At 37.3% G+C, this 22,783-nt stretch overlaps 1 protein-coding gene across 2 annotated transcripts in view; it reads left to right on the top strand.

Moving 5' to 3' along the window:
- The window catches only part of NARS2 (asparaginyl-tRNA synthetase 2, mitochondrial), a 125,837-nt gene that overhangs the window by 43,514 nt on the left and 59,540 nt on the right, over positions 1-22,783 (top strand). For both annotated transcript variants that reach the window (XM_078058600.1, XM_036113222.2), the window contains exon 6: positions 12,294-12,388. In XM_078058600.1, the coding sequence (XP_077914726.1) occupies positions 12,294-12,388 (95 nt within the window). The remainder of the gene's footprint in view (positions 1-12,293; positions 12,389-22,783) is intronic.

Below are 22,783 nucleotides of genomic sequence, written 5' to 3'. Positions count from 1 at the left end.
TGCCATTATGCATTTCCACCAGCAATGACTGAGAGTTCCTATTGCTCTGTATCTTCGCCAGCATTTGGTGGTGTCAGTGTTCTGGATTTTGGCCATTCTAATAGGTTTGTAGTGGTATTGACTAGCTTTTCCGCATGCTTTGCCAAGACACTGCTTGTGGGTCATTTTCTGTGGATCACGTGACTTGACTACCCCCACCCTCAGCCGTTTTTTCAGCAACCTATGAGCCAGGTTTGGGGGCTTTTTTTGCTTTGTTTTGTTTTTTTTTTTAATTTTGGACACTCAAAAGAATAAGAAACTTGGGGAAAGTTCTGTAAGTTCCTTCGGGGTGTTAGACGGATTGATAAATGAGTGAATAAATTAGGATTTTGTGGATATAACCTCCTCCAGACATATTCATAAGTTACCAATATTCAAGATTAGTGCTTAATATTAAGTTACTTTTGTTTCACAGTGTTAACCCATGAAATTGAAAAATACTGGAGTTCTTCAGGGGCCTTGTCTCTTATTCATTACTGTATCCCTACATTTAGCCTCATACCTGGCACAGAGTAGGCACTCTGTAAATATTTGTTCAATTGAAAAATGAAGTAGGGCCTGAAAATATAGGCGATATCTATATTTGAGCTGAGACACAATTTTACTTTTCAGTGGAGAGACCTTAGAAAAGCTTCATTCATATTAATGCTAAGGAATGCAGTGATCAAAAATGGTGGGCTGTAGCAACTTCTTTCTAGATAGGTATCCTGGAGCAAGGGAAACAAAATAAAAAATAAACTATTGGGACTATATAAAAATAAAAAGCTTCTGAACAGTGAAGGAAACAATCAACAAAACTAAAAGGCAACTTACTGAGTGGGAGAAGATATTTTCAAATTGCATATCCAATAAAGGGTTAGTATGCAAAATGTATAAAGAACTTATACAATAAAGGGTTAGTATCTAACATATATAAAGAACTATAAAACTCAACACCCAAAAAACAAATAACCCAATTAAAAAATGGGTAGGAGACACAAACAGACATTTCTCCAAAGAAGACATTCAGATGTCCAACAGACACATGAAGAGATGCTCAACATCACTCATCATCAGGGAAATGCAAATCAAAACTACAATGAGATATCACCTCACACCTGTCAGAATAGCTAAAATCAACAACACAAGAAACAATAGGTGTTGGTGAGGATGTGGAGAAAAAGGAAACCCTCTCTTACACTGTTGGTGGGAATACAAACTGGTGCAGCCACTGTGAAAAACAGTATGGAAGTTCCTCAAAAAGTTAAAAATAGAACTACCCTATGATCCAGCAATCTCAATCCTGGGTATTTACCCAAAGAATACAAAAATACTAATTCAAAGATACACACGCACCCAGATGTTTATAGCAGCATTATCTACAATAGACAAATTATGGAAACAGCCCAAATGTCCATCGATTGATGAATGGATAAAGAAAATGTGTGTGGGGGGGTGTTTATGCATGTACATACACATGGAATATTGTGGGGTGTATATACATATATGCATGTACATACACAATGGAATATTACTCAACCATAAAAAATTGAAATCTTGCCATTTGTAGTGACATGAATGGAACTAGAGAGTATAATGCTAAGTGAAATAAGTCAGAGAAAGGCAAATACCATGTGATCTCACTCATGCGGATTTTAAGAAAACAAATGATCAAAGGGGGGAAAAAAAGAGAGAGGCAAACCAAGAAACAGACTCTTAGCTATAGAGAACAAACTGATGGTTACCAGAAGGAAGGTGGGTAGGGGGATGGGTTAAATAGGTGATGGGGAGTGCACTTGTGATGAGCACTGATTGGTCTATGGAAGTGTCAAATCACTACATTGTATACCTGAGACTAATATTACACTATTAACTAATTGGAATATAAATAAAAACTTAAAAAATAAAAAGTTTAAAAAATGATGGAATTATTTTTATTTTATAATTATTTAATTAAAATATGCTTTAAGGCCTCTAAATTAGTGTGTTAGGGGCACTTGGGTAGGTCAGTCAGTTGAGCGGCCAACTCTTGATTTGGGCTCTGTTCATGATCTCAGAGTCCTAGAATCGAGCCCTGCGTTGTTGGGCTCTGTGCTTCACAGGGAGTCTGCTTGAGGATTCTCTCACTCCCTCTGCCCCTCCCCTGCTCATGCATGCACATGCTCGCTCTCTCTCTAAAGTAAATATATAAATCTAAATTTCATTTTTAAAAAACTTTAAAAAATAGTGTTATTGGTGCATAAATAAACCAGCGGATAGAACTTAAAGCTCAGAAATAGACCCAAGTTATACTACAAAGATACTATCTCATATCATTGAAGTAAGTGTTACTAGGTCAACTTCATAGCCATATAATTGTATTAACCAGAAATAAGTTGCAGAATTTTACTTACATTGTGGCAGATGGTGTGATGTGAATATATGTTTTTCCCCCAGGAATTTTGGGATAATAATGCTGTGGTAATTTCTAGCATTTCCAGCACATCAGTAGTAATTTCCATGATTCTTAGAATTATGGTACAGAATCCATCTAGTCTTAACATATTTCTTTCAATCTCAGAGTATTTTATTTGGGAGAAATAATAAAATATAAGAGAATATAAAGACATTTATTGGTTTTTTTTTATATTTCTATGTATTTTTAATTTTTTCAACATGGAGCCCAATATGGGGCTCAAACTCACAACTCTGAGATCTAGACCTCAGTTGAGATCAGGAGTCAGACAAAAGAATATAAAGATACTTTTTAAAGTACTGTACATGAAATAAATTTTTAGAATCAGAGCATTCATTCATTGTGAAAAATATTTTAACATAAATCAGGAAGAATGCTTGGTATCTCATTACTTGCCTCATCTTTACTGATTTTTGCTATTATGTTATTTTGATGGTGCATAAAGTACTTTCTATCTTTAATTACACTTAATTTAGTTATTTTGTTTTCTTTTTTAAAGATACAGCAGAAATATCATATTCAGAGATTTAGAAAGTTTATTTTTAAGGTGGTTATTTGGATCTTAGAATCATTTTCCTTTACAGAAATATGTAATAATTATATTCACAGGGCAGCCATAAGAATATTTAATGCATCATGTAGATAAAATACTGTAACTTTTAATGACAACTTATAAAACACTGGTAATTAAGCAAAACAAAAATGGTAGAATTGAATAAGAAACTATTTTATCCTTGAAGAAAATAGGAGAATGAGAAGTATTGACATAGGGATCATGCAGTCATATGTTGGACATTTTAAGAGCTGTAAATATTGATCTATGGTTTTTTTTAATAATTTTAAACATACTGGAAAAGCATAGAAAATAACAACCAAATGTCACCCAGCTCAATATTTTGCTTCAGAAACTTTTGAAAATAAATAAAACCTGCAATTTTTAGTGTTATGTTTAATTTTTATTTTAAACCTTATGACTCTCATAGTGCTTGATGTAAATTTGGGTAATTTTAAGACTTACAAGCATAAAGAAAGAAGGAAATAAGGAAGCAGTCCCAGAGGTGACTGAGGGTGATTTAGAGAGTAAAGGTTGTCTAAGAGAGTATATAGATAAATACCTTCCTTGGAACTGAGTGAGCCACATCCATGAGAATGCAGAAACAGAGGAAATAGAAGAGATTTTTTTTTTTTCAGTGATCAGATTATATTGATGATAGTATCCTATCTTTTCCAAATTTTCCTGTTTGAATAGATGTCAGAATTAGATGGTGTTCGGAAGGTGGGCGAGAGAGTATATGTCTTTTTATATTGAGCCAAAAATGGTATTTAATTATAAAGGATGTCTGCAAATTATGTGTTTGTGAGTGGGAGTGGATAGGAGGAAGATAGAGTCATAGTAGGCACGCAATTTATTTCTGTGAGGAAAATGAAAAATTTTCTCTAAGCTACTTTAAACTTACAACCACATATTCAAAATACATTCTCTACCTTTTGTATTTTTAAAAATTCTTGTAGATGTTAGGATGATGGTGACATTAAAGAAACAGTAAACACCTATTTACAGATCTACCAGGAAAGTAACAGAGTATTAATTACGAGCATTATAGTTTTCTAAGAGTTAATAGAAGAAATACTTTCTGCAATACTGTCTGCTTCTCAGTACCTATGTTGGAAAACAAACATACCCCTAAAAGTGCACTAGAGGTAGCTTTTAGACAGCAAAGCTGTGACACTGCTAGAAGCTTTTACGGCTAAATGTGCTGCATATGCTTTTTGTGCTTTCCTTGCTTCTTTATCAGACTTTGGTCTCTTCTGATTTCTGATGGCTAACTCCCTCTGTTCACCCTTGACTCACTCTTGGTCAACAAGCATTTATGGAACAGTTACTGGTCTCTGGCACTGTGATAGGTGCTTAGCATACCAAGATACATAAACTCATTCCCTACTCAAAGAAGTCAGCGATCATTTGGCCTTCTCTTCTCTTGGCCTTCCCCCAGCTGTGTTTTTATTACAGGTAGTGCAGTAGAACCACCTATATTCTCTTGGTATTTTGACTTTGTTCTATGCTTTGTTCTTGGTTTTAAATTTTTTATTGGTGCCGATCAAAGGAATCTGTGCCACTGTAGGACAAAAGATAAAATGGTGAGCGTTTATGTGATAAAGAATACATGGGGAATGGGGCACCTGGCTGGCTCAGTCAGTATAGCATGCAACTCTTGATCTCAGCGTCATGAGTGCAAGCCCCCATGCTGGGCGTAGAGCTTACTTTAAAAAAAAAAAAAAATTAATAATTATAATAATAAATGAAATCTGCTTGTGTCAAAAAGCATATTTTTTAAAAAAGAATACATGAGGGGCACTGGTTGGCTAAGTCGGTTAAGCATCTGCCTTCGGCTCAGGTCATGATCCCAGGGCCCTGGGATCAAGCCCCACATCAGGCTCCCTGCTCAGTGGGGAATCTGCTTGTCCCTCTCCCTTCCCCCACACTCGTGCTCTCTCTCTCTCTCTCTCTCTCTCTCTCAAATAAATAGTCTTTAAAAAAGATAAAATAAATTAAAATAAATAAAAAAGAATACATGGAATAAAACCCATATACCATTTGAGTATTTGTTAATAGTACCTCAGATTGTACTTTAAAAATAATATATTGTTTTAAATGTATTTTTTGAACAGGTAATATAGTTCACGGTTCAAAAGGTACTAATTTAAAAGTACAGAAGGATTCATCCCACCTTTGTTCCCTAATGATCTGCTATCCTTCCCCAGAATTAACCATTGTTATTTCTTGTGAATCCTGAAAATATTGTGTGGCACTATCACATTGTGGTTAAAGAGAGAGATTCTTGCCAGACCACCTTGATTCATATTGTGCATCACATTAGGCAAGTTAAATTAATAACCTCTTTGTCTCAATTTTTTCCTCTATAAGTGGGAATACTAGTAGTTTATTAGGTTGCTTGTAAACTCTTTAGCACAATGCATGGCACATAGTAAGTGTTTAGTGCATATTGGCTAAGGTTGTTTCTGTAAATGTGTATATATCAATGTGTATTCTTTTAACCTCAGGAATACAAAGTTGAATTAAACATAATTAAACACTGTTACTGGTCTTTGCAAGGCACTCATATCATATTACTGTGTAACAAAACCATTTATTCTTTCCCATGAGTCTACAGGTCATTTGGGTGATTCTGATCTCTGTTGGACTTGGTTAGCTGATGGTTTGGCTGGGAGCTGGCCAATCGAGGATAGCCTCACATGTCTCTCAGATTTCTCTATCAGGTTAATCAGGGCATGATCTCTTTGGTGGCATAGGTCCAAGAAAGAATATGGAAATGCACAAGCATCCTTTTCAAGCCACTATTTTTGTCAGTTTTTGTTACCATATAATTGGTCAACATTGTTACCATATCATTGGTCATATTTAATAACTCTTTTGAAATTCCTTCCATGTAGGTACATTTATTTGTTGCTTCTCATTGCTACAAAATATTCAGTGGTATTTGCTGCATTTTCCTGACTGATTCTTCTAGTTAAGGACTCTTAAGTTGTCCAGTTCTAAGTTACGCCCAGAAAAAAAGTACTGTAATAAATAGTCTTAAACATATTCCCTAATGGACTTGTAGAAAAATTTCTCTGGAATATATATCCAGGAGTGGAATTCCTAGGTCATAGGGTATATGTATTCTTAACTTCATGAAGTTCTCCAGAATAGTAGTACCAGTGTACTATATGACTTTATGAGAGGGTTCCAGTTTTCCTATGAATTAGTTTTCTATGACTTTGTTAGAAATTTATTTTTTTTAAGATTTTTTATTTATTCATTTGAGAGAGAGATAGACAGGTCGTGCACATGAGAGCATGAGCAGGGGGGAGCAGCAGAGAGAGAGGGAGAAGCAGACTCCCCGCTGAAGCAGGGAGCCTCATGTGGGGCTGGATCCCAGGACCCTGAGATCATGACGTGAGCTGAAGGCAGACACTTAACTGACTGAGCCACCTAGGTGCCCCAAGTTTTCTATGACTTTGTAACAAATTGCCCTAAACCTAGTGACATCAAACAATACTTGTTATTACTCAGTTCTGTATATCATTAGTCCAGGATGGTGTAGCTGGGTTCTCCACTCATGGTCTCACAAGGCTGAAAGCAATGTGTGAGCCAGTTGCATTCTCCTCTGGAGTTTGACATTCTCTCTCATACTTATTTCGGCCATCAGCCAAATTCGGTTCCTTGCAGTTCTATGATTGAAGTTCCCATCTTATTGCTGACTGTTGGCCAGTTTGCTCTCAGCTCCTAGGAACTGTCCTAAGCACCTTTACATGTGGCCTTCTCCATCTTCAAGCCAACGACAGCTTGTTGAATCCTTCTCCTGCATCAAATCTCTGTCTTCCACTTCTGCAACCATCTGTAGAAAACATTTCCGCTTTTAAAGGGTTCATGTGGTTAGGTTGGGAATATCCAGAAAATCTCCAAAATCTTGAGGGCATCTGATTTGGAACTTTATTTTATTTTTTCTTTTTTTGGATCTTCTAATAAATAAACTGTAAGGCAGGACAAATAAGTATCATCTCACTTTATTTTTTTGCTCATTTTTTAAATTTTTTTCATCATGGTAAGTATAGTCTTTAATCCCCATCCCCAACTCACCCATTCCCCCCACCCATCTCCCCTCTAGTAACCATCAGTTTGTTCTCTATAGTTAAGAGTCTGTTTATTGATTTGCCTCTCTCTTTTTTCTTTTCCTTTTCTTATTTGTTTTGTTTCTTGAATTCTGCATATGAGTGAGATCATATGGTATTTTTCTCTGACTTATTTCACTTAGCATTATACTCTGTAGCTCTGTCCATGTTGTTGCAAGTAGCAAGAGTTCATTCTTTTTTATGGCTGAATAATATTCTCATATACATAGATACATATGTATATCTCCCACGTTATCTTTATCCACTCATGTGTTGATGAACACTTGGGCTGCTTCCATAGTTTAGCTATTGTAAATAATGCTGCAGTAAACATAGGGATGCATGTATCCCTTTGAATTAGTATTTTTATGCATTTTTGAGGTAAATACCTCACAGCCCAATTACTGCATCGTAGGGTAGTTCTATTTTTAATTTTTTGAGGAACCTCCATACTGTTTTCCACAGTGGCTATACCAGTTTGCATTCCCAAGAGAGGGTTTTCTTTTTCTCTACATCCTCACCAGCACCTGCTGTTTCTTGTATTTTTTATTTTAGCCATTCTGACAGGTGTGAGGTGATATCTCATTGTAGTTTTGATTTGTATTTCCCTGATTAGTGATGTTGGGCATCTTTTTATGTTTCTGTCGGCCATCTGAATGTGTTCTTTGGAGAAATGTCTGTTTGTGTCTTCTGCCCATTTTTTAATCAGCTCCTTCGTTTTTTGGGTGTTAAGTTGTACAAGTCCTTATATAATTTTGGATACTAACCCTTTATTGGATACATCATTTGCAAATATCTTCTCCCATTCAGGAGGTTACCTTTTAGTTTTGTGTTTCCTTCATTGTTCAGAAGGTTTTTATTTTGATATAGTCCCAATAGTTTATTTTTGCTTATTTCCTTTGCCTCAGGAAACATGTAGAAAAATGTTACTATAGCTGATGTCAAAGAGATTACTGCCTGTGCTCACTGATTTGGAGCTTTAGTTGCAGAATCCTTCATGGCAGTACCTGGCTTAGTGGTTGGTTGAATAAACCAGGGGCTGAGAATCTTGGGCATGTCTAAGATATCTGCCTACCATACCCTGAATCTGCACCTACACTTGACATTAAATAACCTTATAATCTTTGTCAATCTGGTATATGTAATGAATTCTTCTTAAAATGCCTTATTTTCACTTGCATTTCTTTAGTTTGTAGTGAATTTGAGTGTTTCCTCATACATCTTAGGCATTCGAATTTTCCTTTTTTTGTAAATCTCTTTTCATATCCCTTGTCCAGTTGGGGAGCAGTTTATTTTCTTTCTTGTTTTCTTGTCACGCGGTCCTTATATGTCCTGTCCATTAATCACTTGTCAATTTTAGATGCTGAAAATATCTTCTTTTTTTTATGACTTTATTTTTTTATTATGTTAATCACCATACATTACATCATTAGTTTTTGATGTAGTGTTCCATGATTCATTGTTTGCGTATAACACCCAGTGCTCCATGCAGTACGTGCCCTCTTTAATACCCATCACCAGGCTAACCCATTCCCCCACCCCCTCCCCTCTAGAACCCTCAGTTTGTTTTTCAGAGTCCATAGTCTCTCATGGTTCTTCTCCTCCTCCGATTCCCCCCCCCCCATTCTTCCCCTCCTGCTATCTTCTTCTTCTTCTTCTTTTTTTTTTAAACATATAAATGTATTATTTGTTTCAGAGGTACAGGTCAGGGATTCAACAGTCTTACACAATTCACAGTGCTCACCATAGCACATACCCTCCCCAATATCTATCACCCAGCCACCCCATCCTTCCCACCCCCTACCATTCCAGCAACCCTCAGTTTGTTTCCTGAGATTAAGAATTCCTCAAATCAGTGAGATCATATGATACATGTCTTTCTCTGATTTATTTCACTCAGCATAATACCCTCCAGCTCTATCCACGTCGTTGCAAATGGCAAGATTTCGTTCCTTTTGATGGCTGCATAATATTCCATTGTATATATATACCACCTCTTCTTTATCCATTCATCTTTCGATGGACATCTTGGCTCTTTCCATAGTTTGGCTATTGTGGACATTGCTGCTATGAACATCGGCGTGCACATACAATGGAATATTATGCAGCCATCAAAAGGAATGAAATCTTGCCATTTGCAACGACGTGGATAGAACTGGAGGGTATTATGCTGAGCGAAATAAGTCAATCAGAGAAGACATGTGTCATATGACCTCACTGATATGAGGAATTCTTAATCTCAGGAAACAAACTGAGGTTTGCTGGAGTGGTGGGGGGGTGGGAAGGATGGGGTGGCTGGGTGATAGATATTGGGGAGGGTATGTGCTATGGTGAGTGCTGTGAATTGTGCAAAACTGTTGAATCCCAGACCTGTACCTCTGAAACAAATAATACATTATACGTTAAAAAAAAAAAAAAGAAGATAGCAGGAAGGGAAAAATGAAGGGGGGGAGTTGGAGGGGGAGATGAACCATGAGAGACTATGGACTCTGAGAAACAAACTGAGGGTTCTAGAGAGGAGGGGGTGGGAGGATGGGTTAGCCTGGTGATGGGTATTAAAGAGGGCTTGTACTGCATGGAGCACTGGGTGTTATACACAAACAATGAGTCATGGAACACTACATCAAAAACTAATGATGTAATGTATGGTGATTAACATAACATAATAAAATTTTAAAACAATGAAATTTAAAAAAAAAGAAACCTTTGGCTATTTTCCACAGTTCCCACAGTCGATTCTGACAATTTGTACTCATTATTTTCAGTTTTTCTGTGGAGGGACAGTCCTTCAGAGCTACCTACCTCAGCATGTTTACCGACACCACTCTCAGCAATTACTTTTTATTTTTATTTTTTTTAAGATTTTATTCATTTGAGAGAGAGAATGAGAGAGAGAGAGCACAAGAGGGGGGAGCGGGAGAGGGAGAAGCAGACTCCCTGCTGAGCAGGGAGCCTGATGCGGGACTCGATCCCAGGACTCCAGGATCGTGACCTGAGCCGAAGGCAGTCACTCAACCAACTGAGCCACCCAGGCGCCCTCAGCAATTACTTTTTAAAGTATTTCATAATGTCCCTTTAATATTCTGAAATAAAATGTATAGGTAATATAACTTAATTCATTTAGAAGTCTTAAAAAATCAATGTAATGCGTAAATTGTAATATAAAGAAGTAAGAGGAAGTAATTTTTAAAATGTAGTAGTTATTTTAGTATGTAAGTGTGTATGACATTGGAAGGAATGATGAAGTAGTGATAGTTTATACCTATTTAAATAAGTTGGATTTAACAGATGTAAGAGGGGGGCACCTGGGTGGCTCAGTCATTAAGCATCTCCCTTCGGCTCAGGTCATGATTCCAGGGTCCTGGGATTGAGCCCCGCATCGGGCCCCTTGCTCAGCAAGAAGCCTGCTTCTCCCTCTGTCACTCCCCCTGCTTGTGTTCCCTCTCTCGCTGTGTCTCTCTCTGTCAAATAAATAAATAAAGTCTTAAAAAAAAAAAAAAGATGTAAGAGGATCAGATTCCATTTTGTACAAATGCTAATAAATGAAAGACTAAAATGTAGTGATAAAGACTAGACTTTAAATGCACAAGAAATGAAAGAAATCACTTTAGGAGAAGTCAAGATAGAACACCAATACAAATATAGACTAAAGAGGTGAAGGAAAGGAGAAAATATAATATTCTTATAAATGTGCTGGGCCTTATTTGAAACATAATTATTTAGTAAATAGTGAGCAACTACAGAGAACATATTTTTTTTATTTTGGAAATCCAAATACAGGTCAAGGCAAATATTTTAGTCTTGTGTACTTGAGTCCTTGGAAACAGTATCCTTTCAGTTAATATGGGATTCAAAGATGGATTTTTAAAAAGCAGTGATAGGACATTTAGGACCAGTATCAAAGTAAGTTTGAAAAATAGCAGGCAATTACAAAATAAATGAATGATTTCAATTTGTAATTTTTACACTAGATTTCTCATTCATAAACATTTTTGCCTGTATATGCTATACAATATTTTTAGAACCAATGGAATTAAATAAGATGACTTCATTTTATGTGTTTCTATAATTCAGTATTTGATACTAAGTCTCTTAAAAGGAGTCTCATATTCTCTGTTATGTATTTAAAATTGGCTTTGTTGCTTTTATAGTAACAGCACTGTTACACTAAAATACTTTCAAATAAATGCACAATTTGAAATACAAGAGTAGAGAAATTAACTTTCATCCAAAAAAGTGAGTATAATAGTCATACCTGGATCCAGAAGCTTTCTTAATTATACTATTTAAATTGTGTTTCTGGGGCACCTGGGTGGCTCAGAGTCTGTTAAGCGTCTGCCTTCGGACTCAGGTATTGATTCCTCTTGCTCTGCCACTCCCACTGCTTATGCTCTCTTTCTCTGTCAAATAAATATATAATCTTTTTAAAAAAGTAAAGTAAATAAATTGCGTTTGACCCCCAAATAATTTTTTAGCTTGTTATAAATGTTGGCTGGCCTGTTTCCTACCTGTTTCAGCTGGAATAATCACCTTATCTATATTGTAAGTTTATAAAAAATCTTTAAATTAATTGCTTCCCATATCTTTTAAACATAGAGTTCTGCTCTTCTGAGTTCTGGGGGAAGTTAAATTAACGTATGTAAAAGTTTATAATGTACTTATAAAAATCTGCATTAAAAATATTAAAAATTTAATAATATGACAACACATGTTTTAGAGGCTATTCCCTTGAGAAAATCAAATTTCAATCATAGGTCAGAATTTTAAGAGATTATTCTTCACATTTAAAAATTTTAATTCATAAAAAAATAAAATAAAAATAAAAATTTTAATTCATAATCTCTTTCCTTGGCTTGTCTCTCAATCAGAATCACTTTTTAGGGAGAACTATATCTTGTGACAAAAGTACTTTGTCCTTTGGTTGTATGTTTTGAAAATGCAGAGCAGATATCCTTGACCTTAGCACTTTCTAAGCAGGCATTTTCTCTTTGGGGAGTGTACTGAGAACTGCCTTTATTTTCATGAAAGTGACCTGTCCTCACATATATTTAATTGCATTGTGATTTTTAGTTGTGGTACGTATGTGGATGTGAAAGCAGAACAAAATATCTCATAGCTTTTTGTGGCTCATGTTTTTCATTTGCAGCCTTCAAGCAAAATTAAGGTGCCTGAGAAGAATTTCTTCAATGTTCCTGCTTTCTTAACTGTTTCGGGACAACTTCACCTAGAAGTGATGTCAGGGTACAGAATTTTCTTTTCTCTTTTGCCTTAATGGACTACTGATTGTGGATTGGGTGGGAGTGAAATAATGCTTTCTTTCCCAATGCTAAAACCTAAAAATTGAAATTAATGTTTACAATTAGTCCACTTGATTCACCAAGGTACATTTAGACTTGACAATAACCAAGTTTCTTCCTAAAATCACATTAGGCTAGACTTTTGGTTTTAGTGAAAAATGTAACACTGGAAAGATGAAGTTGTGATTTTTTTTTTTCCTTTTTGCTAATCTCTTTCTTTTTTCTTAAATCTCAAAATATGTAATCAGAATTTAAGTAAAATAATCATGTTTATGAAAGTAAAGGCAGTTATAGTTCATATCTGAACCAAGTATTAGCCCTTTGCATTTAAAAAAAAAATAGGTACCTGGAACAGATGGAAGAAACACTTCTGTAAGTAATTGGTTTAAATAAAGAAAATTAACTCACAGAACCATCAGGAGTGACATGTAACAAATTAGAAAGTCTTAGAAGTCAGATCACATGGTCTTGAAAATAACATATACTTAGATTCTTTTCTGATTTATCTTTGAGACAAAGTGTTATTTGATAATTCCAGTAACAAGATAATTGACAATATTATCAGAATACTGTGCAAAAAACTTACCTTTGTAATAGCCCTGTGAGACTATAGGATTTGCAGAGCGGTGGGTGGAAAAGGTCATGTCAGGCATGTCATGGAAAGTTCCTTATGCCTTTCAAAGCATAATTTTAAGAAATTAAAATCATGACTCATACAAGTATGGAGTGAACATGTATCAAATATTTTATTCAATTCATTAATTACTAAGGGAGCAAGTAAAGTAGTAAGGCTAGTTCAGAGAACATTTGAAGAGCTGTGTATTCATAGGCAATTTAATAAGGAAATTTTAGAATAAGATTGCTAGGTTAGGGGGAGGAGCAAGATGGCAGAGGAGTAGGCGACCTGAATTTCGTCTGGTCCCAGGAATTCAGCTGGATAGGGATCAAACTATTCTGAACACCTATGAACTCAACAGAAGATCAAAGAAAAGAATAGCAGCAACTCTCTGAACAGAAAAGCGACCCCTTTCTAGAAGGTAGGATGTGCGGAGAAGTGAATCCGAGGCGATATTCAGGAAGATAGACGGCGGGGGAGTGGGCCTCCGTCAGCCGCTACTGGCAAGTGCTAGAGCCGCGGAGCACAAAATCGGAAATTTTAGAAGTTGGCTCCACTGAGGGACGTCGCTCCAGTGCTAAGCGGGGGGGTGGAACCCTCGCGGGACAGTGTGGTCTCAAGACCCTCGGGGTCACAGAAAGACCGGGGGTGCCTGAGTGTGGCACAGCTCCCAGGTATCAGAGCAGGGAAGCCGGCTGCAGAGACAGAGCCGAGGAGCGGGCTCTCAGCTCGGGGTTGCCATAAACCATGATCCGCGGCACAGTCGGGCCACTGCTTTTCCAGCAGGGACCCAACAAGCGGCAGATCTGGGGAGACTCCCCTTCCTCCCCTGGGAGGAGCGGCGCAGGAGCACACCGCAGGGATCTGCTGGGTTTGGAGACTCCACACGGGGTCATGTGCCAGAGATAGAGACGCTCGGTCACAGGCCGGGTGAGCATGGAGTGCGGCCAGAGACCGGGGAGACGGGAGTGACTGACTGCTTTTCTCTGGGGGCTCGCTGAGGAGAGGGGCCCCGAGTTCTCAGCTCCTCCGGGGCGGAGATTGGGAGGCCGCCATTTTCACTCTCCGCCTCCAAAGCTGTACGGAAAGCTTGCAGGGAACAAAAGCTCCTGAGAGCAAACCTGAGCAGATTACTTAGCCCGGACCGGGCAAGGGTGGGGCAATTCCACCTCCGGCAAAGACATTTGGGAACCACGGCAACAGGCCCCTCCCCCAGAAGATCAGCGAGAACAGCCAGCCAAGACCAAGTTTACCGATCAATGAAAACGGCAGAACTCCATCGCTAGGGGAATACTGCACATAGAATTCATGGCATTTTTCCCATGACTCTTTAGTCTTTCAAAGTTAATTTTTTTAATTTTCTTTTTTCTTTTTTTTTTTGAATTTTTCTTTTCCCTTTTTCATCCAACATCTTATCAGTCCCTTTTTTAAAAAATCTTTTTTATTTTTCATTTTTAGAGTCATATTCTATCCCTTCATAGTAGTTAACCTTATTTTTGGTGTATATATATATAAGTTGTTCTCTCTTTAAAATTTTGGGATACAGTTTCTTCTAACAGACCAAAATATACTCTAAATCTCTAGTGTATGGCTTTGTTCTAGTCTCCTGCCTGATCACATTCTCTCCTCTTTTTTTTAAATCCTCTTCTTTCTTTTTTCAACCAGCTTCTTATCTTATCAATTCCTTTTATAAAATCTTTTATAATTTTCATCTTTACACTCATATTCCATCCCTTCATTGTATTTACCCTTATTTTTATACACATATAAGGTTTTCTTTCTTTAAAATTTTGGGAGGCACTTTCTTCTAACAGACCAAAATACTCCCAAAATCTAGTGTGTGGCACTGATACATGCACCAGCCTGATCATATTTGATCATACTCTGTTTTTTTGTTGTTGTTGTTTGTTGTTTGTTTTTTTTATCTTTTTCTTTTTTCTTTCTTTCCCTTTCTTTTCCCCAGGTTTCAGGTCTCTTCTGATTTGTTTATTGTATATTTTTCTGGGGTCGTTGTTACCCTGTTAGCACTTTGTTCTCTCATTCATCTATTCTCCTCTGGACAAAATGACAAGACGGAAAAAATCACCTCAAAAAAAAGAAAGGCAGTACCAACTGCCAGGGACCTAATCAATACAGACATTAGTAAAATGTCGGAAGTAGAGTTCAGAATGACGATTTTAAAGATACTAGCTGGGCTTGAAAAAAGCATGGAAGATATTACAGAAACCCTTTCTGGAGAAATAAAAGAACTAAAATCTAACCAAGTCAAAATCAAAAAGGCTATTAATGAGGTGCAATCAAAAATGGAGGCTCTAACTGCTAGGATAAATGAAGCAGAAGAGAGAATTAGTAATATAGAAGACCAAATGATGGAAAATAAAGAAGCTGAGAAAAAGAGAGATAAACAACTACTGGATCATGGGGGCAGAATTCGAGAGGTAAGTGATACCATAAGTCGAAACAATATTAGAATAATTGGGATCCCAGAAGAAGAAGAAAGACAGAGAGGGGCAGAAGGTATATTGGAGCAAATTATACCAGAGAACTTCTGTAATTTGGGGAAGGAAACAGGCATCAAAATCCAGGAGGCACAGAGAACCCCCCTCAAAATCAATAAAAATAGGTCAACACCCCGACATCTAATAGTAAAACTTACGAGTCTCAGATACAAAGAGAAAATCCTGAAAGCAGCTCGGGAGAAGAGATCTGTAACCTACAATGGTAGAAACATTAGATTGGCAATAGACCTATCCGCAGAGACCTGGCAGGCCAGAAAGGACTGGCATGATATATTCAGAGCACTAAATGAGAAAAATATGCAGCCAAGAATACTATATCCAGCTAGGCTGTCATTGAAAATAAAAGGAGATAAAAAGCTTCTAGGAGAAACAAAAACTAAAGGAATTTGCAAACACGAAACCAGCCCTACAAGAAATATTGAAAGGGGTCCTCTAAGCAGAGAGAGAGCCTAAAAGTAACATAGACCAGAAAGGAACACAGACAATATACAGTAACAGTCACCTTACAGGCAATACAATGGCACTAAATTCCTATCTTTCAATAGTTACCCTGAGTGTAAATGGGCTAAATGCCCCGATCAAAAGACACAGGCTATCAGATTGGATAAAAAAACAAGACCCATCGATATGCTGTCTGCAAGAGACTCATTTTAGACCCAAAGACACCCCCAGATTGAAAGTGAGGGGGTGGAAAACTGTTTACCATGCTAATGGACACCAAAAGAAAGCTGGGGTGGCAATCTTTATATCAGACAAATTAGATTTTAAACCAAAGACTATAATAAGAGATGAGGAAGGACACTATATCCTACTTAAAGGGTCTAACCAACAAGAAGATAAGACAATTGTAAATATCTATGCCCCTAACATGGGAGCAGCCAATTATATAAGCCAATTAATAACAAAATCAAAGAAACACATCAACAACAATACAATAATATTAGGGGACTTTAACACCCCCCTCACTGAAATGGACAGATCATCTAAGCAAATGATCAACAAGGAAATAAAGCCTTTAAATGACACACTGGACCAAATGGACTTCACAGATATATTCAGAACATTCCATCCCAAAGCAACAGAATACACATTCTTCTCTAGTGCCCATGGAACCTTCTCCAGAATAGATCACATCCTAGGTCACAAATCAGGTCTCAACTGGTACCAAAAGATTGGGATCATTCCCTGCATATTTTCAGACCACAATGCTTCGAAACTAGAACTCAATCACAAGAGGAAAGTCGGAAAGAACTCAAAGAGCATCCTACTGAAGAATGAATGGGTCAACCAGGAAATTAAAGAAGAATTAAAAAAATTCATGGAAACCAATGAAAATGAAAACAAAACTGTTCAAAATCTTTGGGATGCAGCAAAGGCAGTCCTAAGTATATAGCAATACAAGCCTTTGTCTCAAATACACAACCTAACCCTACACCTAAAGGAGCTGGAGAAAGAACAGCAAATAAAGCCTAAACCCAGCAGGAGAAAAGAAATAATAAAGATCAGAGCAGAAATCAATGAAATAGAAACCAAAAGAACAGTAGAACAGATCAACGAAACTAGGAGCTCGTTCTTTGAAAGAATTAACAAGATTGATAAACCCCTGGCCAAACTTATCAAAAAGAAAAGAGAAATGACCGAAATAAATAAAATCATGAATGAAAGAGGAGAGATCACGACCAACACCAAAGAAATACAAACAATTAGAAGAACATATTATGAGCAACTATATGCCAGCAAATTAAATAATCTGGAAGAAATGGATGCATTCCTAGAGATGTATCAACTACCAAAACTGAACCAGGAAGAAATAGAAAACCTGAACAGACCTATAACCACTAAGGAAATTGAAGCAGTAATCAAAAATCTCCCAACAAACAAGAGCCCAGGGCCAGATGGCTTCCCAGGGGAATTTTACCAAGCATTTGAAGAAGAATTAATACCTATTCTTCTGAAACTGTTCCAAAAAACAGAAATAGAAGGAAACATCCAAACTCGTTTTATGAGGCCACCATTACCTTGATCCCAATACCAGACAAAGACCCCATCAAAAAGGAGAATTACAGACCAATATCCTCGATGAACATGGATGCAAAAATTCTCACCAAAACACTAGCCAATAGGATCCAACAGTACATTAAAAGGATTATTCACCACGACCAAGTGGGATTTATCCCTGGGCTGCAAGGTTGGTTCAACATCCACAAATCAGTCAATGTGATACAATACATTAATGAAAGAACAAGAATCAGATGATCCTCTCAATAGATGCAGAAAAAGCATTTGACAAAGTACAGCATCCTTTCTTGATCAAAACTCTTCAGAGTATAGGGATAGAGGGTCCATACCTCAACATCATAAAAGCCATCTATGAAAAACCCACAGCGAATATCACTCTCAATGGGGAAAAACTGAGAGCTTTCCCCCTAAGGTCAGGAACACAGCAGGGATGTCCACTATCACCACTGCTATTCAACATAGTTTAGAAGTCCTAGCCACAACAATCAGACAACAAAAAGAAATCAAAGGCATCCAAATCGGCAAAGAAGAAGTCAAACTCTTACTCTTTGCAGATGATATGATACTTTATGTAGAAAACCCAAAAGACTCCACCCCAAAACTGCTAGAACTCATACAGGAATTCAGTAAAGTGGCAGGATATAAAATCAATCCACAGAAATCAGTGGCATTTCTATACACCAACAACAAGACAGAAGAAAGAGAAATTAAGGAGTCGATCCCATTTACAATTGCACCCAAAACCATAAGATACCTAGGAATAAATCTAACCAAAGAGGCAAAGAATCTGTACTCAGAAAACTATAAAATACTCATGAAAGAAACTGAGGAAGACACAAAGAAATGGAAAAATGTTCCATGCTCATGGATTGGAAGAACAAATGTTGTGAAGATGTCAGTGCTACCTAGAGCAATCTACACATTTAATACAATCCCTATCAAAATACCATCCACTTTTTTCAAAAAAATGGAACAAATAATCCTCAAATTTGTATGGAACCAGAAAAGACCCCGAATAGCCAGAGGAATATTGAAAAAGAAAAGCAAAGCTGATGGCATCACAATTCTGGACTTCAAGCTCTATTACAAAGCTGTCATCATCAAGACAGTGTAGTACTGGCACAAAAACAGACACATAGATCAATGGAACAGAATAGAGAGCCCAGAAATGGACCCTCAACTCTATGGTCCACTAATCTTCGACAAAGCAGGAAAGAATGTCCGATGGAAAAAAGACAATCTCTTCAACAAATGGTGTTGGGAAAATTGGACAGCCACATGCAGAAGAATGAAACTGGACCATTTCCTTACACCACACACAAAAATAGACTCCAAATGGTTGAAAGACCTCAATGTGAGACAGGAGTCCATCAAAATCCTAAAGGAGAACACAGGCAGCAGCATCTTCAACCTCGGCCTCACCAAATTCTTCCTAGAAACATCGCCAAAGGCAAGGGAAGCAAGGGCAAAAATGAACTTGGGACTTCATCAAGATAAAAAGCTTTTGCATAGCAAAAGAAACAGTCAACAAAACCAAAAGACAACCGACAGAATGGGAGAAAATATTTGCAAATGACATATCAGATAAATGGCTAGTATCCAAAATCTATAAGGAACTTCTCAAACTCAACACCCAAAGAACAAATGATCCAATCAAGAAATGGGCAGAAGACATGAACAGACATTTTTCCAAAGAAGACATCCAAATGGCCAAGAGACACATGAAAAAGTGCTCAACATCAGGGAAATCCAAATCAAAACCTCAATGAGATACCACCTCACACCAGTCAGAATGGCTAAAATTAACAAGTCAGGAAATAACAGATGGTAGCAGGGATGCGGAGAAGGGGGAACCCTCCTACACTGTTGGTGGGAATGCAAGCTGGTGCATCCACTCTGGAAAACAGTATGGAGGTTCCTCAAAAAGTTGAAAATAGAGATAACATACGACCCAGCAATTGCACTACTGGGTATTTACCCCAAAGATACAAATGTAGTGATCCGAAGGGGTACGTGCACCCCAATGTTTATAGCAGCAATGTCCACAGTAGCCAAACTATGGAAAGAGCCAAGATGTCCATCGAAAGATGAATGGATAAAGAAGAGGTGGTATACATATACAATGGAATATTATGCATCCATCAAAAGGAATGAAATCTTGCCATTTGCAACGACGTGGATGGAACTGGAGGGTATTATGCTGAGCGAAATAAGTCAATCAGAGAAAGACATGTATCATATGATCTCACTGATTTGAGGAATTCTTAATCTCAGGAAACAAAGTGAGGGTTGGGGGGTGGGAGGGGTGGGGTGGCTGGGTAATAGACATTGGGGAGGGTATGTGCTATGGTGAGCGCTGTGAATTGTGTAAGACTGTTGAACCCCAGACCTGTACCTCTGAAATAAATAATACATTATATATTAAAAAAAAAAAGAAGATAGCAGGAAGGGAAAAATGAAGGGGGGGGTTGGAGGGGGAGACGAACCATGAGAGACTGTGGACTCTGAGAAACAAACTGAGGGTTCTAGAGGGGAGGGGGGTGGGGGGATGGGTTAGCCTGGTGATGGGTATTAAAGAGGGCACGTCCTCATGGAGCACTGGGTGTTATACACAAACAATCATGGAACACTACATCAAAAACTAATGATGTAATGTATGGTGATTAACATAACATAATAAAAAAAATTTTTATAGTTTAAGAAAAAAGAAAGATTGCTAGATTAGTTACAAACTCATTAATGTCCTACAGATCAATAACCTTAACCTTTGGAATTTTCTCTTCTACCTGACAAAAATGATTTTCAACTGTACGAGACAGATATTTACAAGTTAACATGTAACTTTACTTAATCTGGGATATTTAATTTGGTAGTAAGTAGAATAATGGAGCAAAGTATATTCTCATAAGTAATTAACCTTTGAATCAGGCTATGTCCCCATATTCCATTGAATGGGCACACTGTCTACCTTTTGGCCTTATATCCAAGTTTTAGATAATCTTCTTAAATTTTTGGTATTCATTTTTTTAATGTATAAAGTTAGAGGCAAAGTACCTTCCCCTCAGAAGTGTCATAGTATGTGTGAAAGGTGTAAATTTACCAAGTGTTTGCCATTATAATACCACTAGTAGATTAAATATGTTCCTTCTTTCCCAGTAAAGTGCAGTGAACCACAGAACACAGTGTACAGTGAAACTTGACAGAAGATTGACTTGGCAGAATATGAGGTTCTGTATTTTTTTAATGTGTTTGAAGTATTTCTAATAATGTCAGTCAAATGTGTCTAGTTGAATATGCATAGTTCTAGGATTATTAATATGCAGTACCTCATGTTTCAGATTAATGCCTGATTTAATCTCCAGTAAGAAATTGTTAGTCTTCCTTCAGCCTTTTCTTTAATTGTATTTAACAGACTTTCAAAATGGAGTAAATGTAGTTAAATTTAGAAGTTTAACATTTTCCAAAAGGATATCTATGTTGGGTCAGTGGTTTTATGGCTCCACTTTAAAGTTTAATTTGGTAGTTGTTGTTTTTAATAAGCTTTCTATTTTTGAGTAATTTTTAAATATATAAAAGTAGCAAAGACAGTGCAGACTTTTTATATACACCTCTTGCCCAGTGTCCCCCATTGTAAATATCGCACATTGTCATGGTATGTTTTGTCAAAATTAAGAATCCATTGTTAGTACATTGCTGTTAACTACATTCCAGACTTTATTTGGATTTCTCGTTTTCCACCAGTGCCTTCTTTCTTCTTCCAGGGTCCAGTTCAGGGTACCACATTACTTTTAGCTGTCATGTTTTCCCCAATCTCTTCTATTCTGTAACAATTCCTCAGTCTTTCCTTGTTTTTCATGACTTGTAGAATGTATCCCAATCTGAATTTGTCTGATGTTTTTCTCATGTTTCAACTGGAGTTATATGGGTTTTTGGAAAGAATACCATAGAGGTGAAGTGCTCTTACCATCATCAGGGGGTACATGATATCCAGATGGTGACATTAACCTTTATTACTTGGATTAGCTAGTGTTTGCCGATTTTCTCCACTGAAAATGTACTATTTTTCCCTTTCTTTGTCCTTTAGAAGTAAGTCACTAGGTCTAGCCCACCCTCATTGGAGGTGGGAATAAGGGGTTGGGGAGGTCGAGATGGAATTAAGCATCACCTCCTGGAGGGGAGAGTATTTGGAATTCTTCTATATGGAAGATTTGTTGTCTCTTCACCCTTATTTTTTTTGTTATCATTTATATCAGGATGGACTCGTATATTTATTTTATAGGTTGGGTTATACTCTAGTTCTATGTTATGTATTTTGTTGCTCCAACTGTTTTAGTTTTAGCTATTGGGAACTCATTCAGATTAACTCTTGTAGTATCCTTTTGACATGCCCTTATCCTTTTGTTTTTTGAGTATTTCCTTATTCTCTGGTACTGTGAGATAGCCCATATTTATTTATTTATTTGTTTTATATATTTATTTTTTATGATCAGTAAACCTACACTGACACATATTAATACTCAAAGTCCGTAGTTTACATTAGGGTTCACTTTTGGTGATGTACGTTTTGTAGTTTTGGATGAATGTGTAATAATGACACGTATCCACCATTGTAGTATCACATAGAATAGTTTCACTGCCCTAAAAATCCTCTGTGCTCCTCCTCTTCATCACTCCCTCCCTCTTAACCCCCTAGCAAACACTGATCTTTTTACTGTCTCCAGAGTTTGCCTTTTTCAGAATGTCATATAGTTGGAATCATATAGTAGGTACCCTTTTCAGATTATCTTCTTTCAGTTAGTGTAGTATACATTTAAGGTTCTACCATGTCTTTTCATGGCTTGGTAGCTCATTTCTGAATAATATTCCATTATCTGGATGTACCACAGTTTATCCATTCACCTACTGAGGGACACCTTGGTTGCTTCCAAGTTCTGGCAGTTATCCTAGGCTTATTTTTTATTTTCCCTACCCTGGCCCTTGATGCAGCCATTTCTCCAAAGAGACTTGGTTCCTTGTATTGGAAAATGTTATTTTGAGGGGCACCTGGGTGGCTCAGTCATTGGGTGTCTGCATTCGGCTCAGGTCATGATCCCAGGGTTCTGGGATCAAGCCCCGCATTGGGCTCCCTGCCCTGGGAAGCCTGCTTCTCCTTCTCCCACTCCCTCTGCTTGTGTTCCCTCCCTCG

Source organism: Halichoerus grypus, chromosome 11, assembly GCF_964656455.1.
Source record: "Halichoerus grypus chromosome 11, mHalGry1.hap1.1, whole genome shotgun sequence".
Lineage (NCBI taxonomy): Eukaryota > Metazoa > Chordata > Mammalia > Carnivora > Phocidae > Halichoerus > Halichoerus grypus.
This window is presented reverse-complemented; position numbering and strand designations above follow the sequence as displayed.